Below are 7,228 nucleotides of genomic sequence, written 5' to 3' on the forward strand. Positions count from 1 at the left end.
AGACTGCACTCATCGAAAATTAAGTTTCACTTGCAGAGACCCTGCACTCGGGTATAAAAAAAGCATACGTGCACAATACATGCTTTTATAATTTGAGTGCACATTGTATTAAATAATTAGAATTTAAAAATATTTTCTCATTGTAATTTAGCTACAACACTTGAAGCTCTCAAATTGCGTTGTTATGAGTTTCCAGCCATTTACTATTATAAACAGCAACTCTTATGTTTGTTGTCTTTAACATATTCAAAGTTTTCCAACATAACATGAAATGCTCAAAGCGTATTGTATAATACCCTGTAACAATTGAGAATTGTTGAAAGAGTTTGTTGGGCTTTAAAGGCTATGTAATGTTATTTATACCAAACTTCTTCAAGGCCATGTCTGCTTGCCTGCCTACTTGTACACAAGGCAAACTGTCGCTGAGAATTGATTAATACTTAAAATTTGGAACAAAAGTCAATTCCATTTACATTCAATCGATAATTATTGATTTGCTTTCCGTTAAGTGCAAATAAAAAAGTAGATGAGAAAGTAGCAGAGCTTCAGATGTCTATTGGCTTCAGCCTGGGAATTGTCTGGCATAGAGCATTGTTGTATGTATATCAGAAAACACAAAATGCAGTTTAAAACATCTTTAAATTTTATACGAATTTCAAGTAATTTAAAGGAATTCATATAATTAAGACTGAGTCAAACTAAAGAGCAGATCGCAGCGTAGTCCGTATTGCACTCATTACTCATCACATATGCTGCTGCTGCTGTTGTTGCAGTTGCTGCTCAAGTGGCCACTCACATGTGCAACAGCAGCAGCAACAACTACTCTAAAACGGCTGCGGAGGCGTTTGTCGTGTTGATGTTCGGCCTATGACTGGGCTGGTTGTTATTATACGCCCAGCGTGGCGCATAATGCAGCTAATCTGGGGAATTAGGTAAAAAAGCTGACAAAAGGCAAACAAGCGACATTCAAGTGGCTGTTGCTGATGTTCCAGCTGCAGCAGCAGCCACGGCAACAGCAGCAGCAGCAGGAGCAGCAATGCAATTTTGTATCCTATTACGTAAAGTAACTGTCAAGTCGTTTAGGCAGCTGGACGAGCAGCAACAACAGCAACAACTCCAGAGTGACTCAGCGCGCTTATCTGGCAGGCAAATGTCCCTTTTCTCTGTGAAGGATTTACGCACAAAGGAAGCGATACGGCCAAGGCAAAGCCATCGCAACGCGACGCAAGCCAAAGCAGAATGCGGCACCAAAAGTAGCTAAGCGAATTAAAAAAGTAAACTCCAAGTAAATTAAATAAAAAGACTTTACAGTGTAGACGGAGAAGGGAACAGATAAACCAGAAGGAGACAAGGAGATCGAGAGGGAGGGAGAGAGAGAGACAGAGTGCGAACTGAATGAGGGCAACAGAACGCGGCTCAGACTGCTGATAAGGCGCTAAGCCCGACGATGCCATCAGCAACCGCAGCGAGAAAAATGTTTTTAAAAATGAAATCACTTTTAATGAGTCATTCAAGTGGCAAGAAGAAGCCGTCTGTGAAGCGAGCAGACAACGGACTTGCCACTTGCCACACACACAACTCCAAGAATGAAAATAATAATTTCTACAAAGCAGCAAATAAGTTAAGGCAAAAAAAAGGAATAGTAAAAAATAGCAATTATGCTTAGAAAGCAGGCAACTGAACACACTTCGGTTAATATATATTTATACATATCAAATAATAATTATTATACATATATTAGCATGAGTATAAGTTTACTTATTAAAAAACATGAAAATATTATTAAAGTAAGAAAATATAATATTTACTTGAACACTATTTAATTGTAATTATTAAATATATTAATGAAAATTAATTAAATTAAATTAAATACATTAATATATAATAAAATATGAATATAATACAAATATAACTTATAACATAAATATTATTAAAGTAAATATATATAAGTATAGATTATTATTAAAGGTAATATTACTTTTAGAATATTCAAAATAAAAAGAATTACCGATTTCCTGTTCCTTAAGAAAAGAAAAAAAATTAAATTATTCTAAAATGTTTCCGTCATAAAAATAAACTTGAAATATCCCTGACTAAGATATAAATAATTAATAGATAAAATAAATAATAAAAAGACTATACATATAAAGATGAAAATATATTTATATTAAATATAAAATATTATTAAATATTTTATAAATATATAATTATATATTACTAGATATTTTGTGCTAAAAAATCTCACTGAAGCGTTTACACATAATGTGCTAAAATGTTAAAAGCCTTGGTTAGTGTATGCAAAGGAAGGCAAAAGCAATAATAATATCGCGCTGTGGATGTGGGTGCTGCAGGAAGCGTCAGTCGCCAGTTGCAAGTTGGCGACGCAGCCAAAGCCAAAGCCAAAGCTAACGCTGAAGTCGATGCCGCCACCGCCACCAACGATGATGCTGACGCCGACGCTTCACAGGAAATCGCAAGCACGCCAGGCAACGAGAAGTGGCATCCTGCCGGAGCAACAAGTTGCTCGCTGTCTGGCCAGACTCCTACGGCCATTTCACTTTGCTTTCCATTTTATTACTAATTTCTTTCCTTTTTTCCCTCTGTTGTTGCTGTTGTATTTTTATCCAGCGACCTCCCCTTTCATGCTTCTGTTTTGTTTTGCTTTGTGCAGTTTTTGCAAATTATAACGACAAGCAAGAGTCTGACGCGTCCAGGAAGCGGGCGCCGCTCGTGGGTCGAGCATCCACTTGAAGGCTGGCCATTTAATGAGACGAAACGACAACAAATTGTTTAAACATTATTTGCGCTTTCATATTTCAGTTTGTGCGGCATTTCCTTTTCCCGTTTCGCCCTTTTTCCTCTTCCACTTTATTATTTTATTTTACTCTACATGGAACTTGGGTCAAGAAAGAGTATAATGATTGTGTCGAAATGTAGGCAACGGACAGATGCATACATAAGGAAATCTCCTTGAAGTTGAAAGGACGTTGGTAAGTCTTGACAGTGCCGTCTAAAAAAACCGGTCCGCCTCTAAGAGATTGCTACTGTAGGTCGTCTCACTACACTCCAGGCAGATAGATATATATATTTAGTATATCAAAACAATATGCTTGTTACAGGGCATCTCTTAGTCCTGCACATTCCACTTTGACACTCTTGCTTGTTATTTATAATCATTATTACACATAAACAGAGATTACAGAGCGCATAATGAGCTCTGAAGTGCAGCAGGGATAAGGGATAGGTAGGCTGTGTGGGCGTTACAGGCTACACAATTGAAATTAAGAAAACTTCAGCTTGATGAGAGTACAGTTTATGATTGTTGATTAAAAAGTTCATAAACAAAAGCAGCCACCTTTAGAGGTGAATAATGAACAACAGAAAGGCTCCAAGTCCTGCGCTCTATGCCTTATACATTTGCAAACTTATTCAGTTCATATACAAATTTTATAAGAAATAATTGTTTCTAAATAAGTTATATATTAAATAAATTTATTATAAAATAATAGCTGAAAAAAAATTGATTTAACTTAAATTCAGTTTCTACAAAAAATGTTCTCAATTGATATTTAAATTGCGACAAAATATTTTGGATATTTTAATTAATCTAAGTTTATTAATTTTTTTGCACCTAAGTTTAGATAATATTTGTTTAAACATAAAACATATAAAACAATTCTTATGTTTTGAAATATTTTAAATATTGTATCAGAGCAAAGCAACTTGCCTGTCTGGCTAAGGATCCAAGTCTAAATCCTCAATTACTATCGTAGGCAGTCCTTTCTCCTCGCGCAGTCGATTGTAATAGCCAAGCAAGCGCTTCAGCACTGGGACAATTACCTCCTCTAATAGATCAATACGCTGGGTGGCACTGGAATATAGGCATATATGTATAGTACAATTATGTATATATACATAGATATATATAGATATTTTCGAGCATTTGTTGATAAATAATTGTTATCTCACCCACCTTCTCAGGCGTTTGGGCAGATGCACTTCCAGCGCGGGGGGCTCAGGATTGCTGCGATAGGAATAGTAGTAATGCTGGCGTAGTTTGTTAGTGACTGAGCTTGGGTTGGCCAACTTACTTAATTTGAAGCTTGCGTTTGCCTGTGTTGGTAGGTTTCGACTCCCATTCATCCACGGCATCCGTGTTTATTTCTTCGCGCAGTCTTCGCTTACGGCACAAGATCAAATACAGCAGATCGTAAACTTTCTGGAAAAACAGACGAATGACTTCCAGTAATTTAGGTCGCTTTGTCTCTGAATTCAAATTGGTTTCATCGTAGGCGGTATTGACGATACCGAGGAATGCATGCAGCATAAGTAGCACATAGACAACAAACACGAAGGACATGTAGAAAACCCTTGTTTTCCACTCATCTTTTTCTATCAAATCCTCATATCGAAATTTGCACACCGATAAGCCCATCATAGTTATTATTGCATTACCTAGAGAGCTAAACTTATACTCACAGTCGCCAAATAATGCAAGGCCACACTCTGCGTAGGCCATTATGAAGGTCACGAGCATGACAGAAAATCCAATCATTTCGTGGATGCTCTACAAGATTGAAAGTAAATAAAAAACTAAAGTCAATTATATAACCCAGGTAAGTTCCAGTCGCGAATGCCCGACTACGAGGTATCCGATAAGCATTCCAAATACAGAATCTGTAAATTATTTAAGTATGCTTTTGAAGAAACTTTATACAAAACTCTGATCTCTGAAGCTCTTTAGACAATGGACTAAAATGGAAATGGAAAATGAATGTAATTGAAGATTGTTAAACAAAGTTCTAATTCCTATAATTTCCTAGATGAACACGCTCAAGCATGCGAAACGACGCACATTCATTGTTCTGCTAGGCTTATTAAAGCTTATTCAAAGTTTTTTAAATTTAGTTTTTAATATTTCAAATATTCAAGGAAACTCGCAATAACTCTAAGTTATCTGACCATGTTTGGAATATTAGAAATGAGATTCTTTCGAACTTTTGTTTATAAAGAGACTTACGTACTCTTCGCATCACTTCCACAAATACCGCCATGGTTCGATTGATTATCAAAAAGGTAAGCAGACGAGCCCAGATCAGAAAAATTGCAGCTCCAGCAATATTATTGTAGGCAATTACCAAGACGCATGCCCAGTCAAGAGAAATATATTTATCAGATCTTTTCATTCTCTTTAATAAGCCTTCAATATGGAAGTAATGAACGATATGGATTATCAGCATTAAGTATGATAGCTGAGGGATGTGAAGAACTTATTTAGGAAAACAAAACAGAACCAAATTTAGTTTTTGAAGTTCGCTCTGGTCTACTCACCACGTAGCAGAAAAAGTCCGTGCAGTTCCTAAATCTGCGTATATATTTACAGAAACCGATTTGTGTGATAATAGCAGCATCTCTAGCTGTAAACAGCACGACCATTACATAGTACAAAGATGCTATAACTTGTAAGCTCCGCTCGGGTGAGGTAAAGAACGAATGTCGCTGTATTACTGTGAACGAATAACTGGGAATAATTCCACCAAAGGAAGATTGTTCAAATCGAAGCCTGTAAGCCAGAGGGTTAAGAGAATATAAAGAGCTGTAGAGAATAGATTCATTTATGGACCCGAAGAGCGCAGCCTACACCAGAAACCTAGGTAAGTTAACTATATTTATTTAAAAATATATAATTATTATATTTATATATATAACTTATTTTGTATTATAGTCTCAGACTTATTTAGTTTTTCGAGAAAAACTCAAATTAACAAGTAAAATAAGCCCTCAAGAAAAAGCTAATCAAGTATACAAACATTGTCATGTCTACATACACCCACCCCTCTCTTTCACACTCCCCATTCTCTCACTCTCTCTTTGGCAAAAGTTGCCGTTAATTATTCTAATTAGTATTCAACTTACTTCACGCTCTCCAATAAGTTTGTCATGATGTGATATAAATTGAACTCAATTACAACAATTCGGGTATTGCGACTGATCCATTTGCTATCGCGCAAGCTCTCAATTAACTTGACATTTTCCGTATGGTTGTGGGTGAGACTCTTGACAAAGCCAGCGCCCAAATACACTTCCAACACGCCGTTTATAGGCGTCACTCCAGCCTCCCACATGCTTACCCAGGCAGATCCCTGATGCTGTCCACGGTTCTCATTGAACCAAGTGTAGGGACGATAACACGTGGGCATGTGATTGGTGAAGACACTCGTCTTGCAGACACCTTTAGTCACAGAGATCTGTCTCAGACGCGGTGGTCCGAGCAATACATTTCCATGTAATATGTTGCGACTGACAATATCACCACTGAAGTCGTCATACAACGTTGTCCCGTTGGGAAACTCATAGATGGCGCTCGGATCATTCGGCCTAAAGTCGCCTTGCACGAGAAATGGTAAAAATGTATGCAAAGCATAGCCCCAAAAGTTCTTGATGCTGTAAATCTCAAATTTGCATTTTGAGCCATCCTCCAAGGTAAACTCACGCTTTATCAATTGCCTCTGAAAAGAGTCGTTGTAGAAGAACATATTTTTATTATTGAACGTCTGCGTCACTGCGGGAAAGAGCGAGTTCAATTCAGGCAATCGCAATAGAGATCGTTGCCTACCTTTTGAAGCCAGTCCCAAAAATATGACATAGATAAGCAAATCGACAGTAGTACGACGTGCAGTCCTTATAGTGCTGTAATTAATATCCTTCGAACGTTTAAGCCATTGTTGAAATCGGTTCTCTGCTGCAAAGTCAGCAGCAGAGTTGGCCATACTTGAATATGCGTTGCGATATTCCTCCTTGAGGTATTCACAAATATTTTTGAACTTATTAAATGTCGATAATACTCTTGGCAAATAGATGTTTCAACTGACTTGTATGTCAAACAGAAACTTTCTTATGTAACTTTATTGTTTAGCGAAGGTAGGCTACAAGGTTTTTATTATGCTAAGAGCTTTAAATAACATAAAATAATTGAAGCTAAGACTATTATCATTAGTAAAAAAAATCATGAAGTGAGCCTATAATAAAGTTCGAGCCATAAAATAAATACTTTTATCAGATGTACTAATGATTCTTAATAGATCAAATACATCGAGCTGAGTCGATTTAGCCACGTCTATCTATTTATATCTACTTAGAGATATCATTAACCACAAAAGCTGGAGAATGGAAATTTTATGTGCATATTTTATTATTTTATTTCAATACCAACTATCTTTATTATCGA

At 36.6% G+C, this 7,228-nt stretch overlaps 1 protein-coding gene across 2 annotated transcripts; it reads right to left on the minus strand.

Annotated features, from left to right (window-relative positions):
- Nucleotides 1-4,161: 4,161 nt before the first annotated feature.
- LOC111596112 (polycystin-2-like) lies at nt 4,162-6,855 on the minus strand. 2 transcript variants are annotated; one of them, XM_023310175.2, is made up of 6 exons: nt 6,617-6,855; nt 5,917-6,562; nt 5,332-5,563; nt 5,025-5,252; nt 4,480-4,567; nt 4,162-4,219 (listed from the first exon to the last, which is right to left on the minus strand). In XM_023310175.2, coding segments are annotated over exons 1-6 (1,350 nt in total). In that variant the 5' UTR covers nt 6,771-6,855; the 3' UTR covers nt 4,162-4,217. The 2 variants fall into 2 exon arrangements, with proteins under 2 accessions (XP_023165943.2, XP_023165944.2); XM_023310176.2 differs by having other exon boundaries at nt 5,917-6,509; nt 6,617-6,729.
- Between the last annotated feature and the right edge of the window lie 373 nt (nt 6,856-7,228).

The sequence above is a fragment of the Drosophila hydei genome, unplaced genomic scaffold (genome assembly GCF_003285905.1).
Source record: "Drosophila hydei strain 15085-1641.00,03,60 unplaced genomic scaffold, DhydRS2 tig00008114-arrow-pilon, whole genome shotgun sequence".
NCBI classification, from domain to species: Eukaryota; Metazoa; Arthropoda; class Insecta; order Diptera; family Drosophilidae; genus Drosophila; species Drosophila hydei.

Bases quoted from the DNA above. Each gene is read 5' to 3' on its own strand.
- LOC111596112 (XM_023310175.2), bottom strand. From the start codon at position 6,770: ATGGCCAACTCTGCTGCTGACTTTGCAGCAGAGAACCGATTTCAACAA. The intron at 5,253-5,331 runs GTGAGTAGACCA...CACATCCCTCAG, and splicing joins CGGACTTTTTCTGCTACGTG to CTATCATACTTAATGCTGAT. The intron at 4,568-5,024 runs GTACGTAAGTCT...TCAATCTTGTAG, and splicing joins TTGTGGAAGTGATGCGAAGA to AGCATCCACGAAATGATTGG.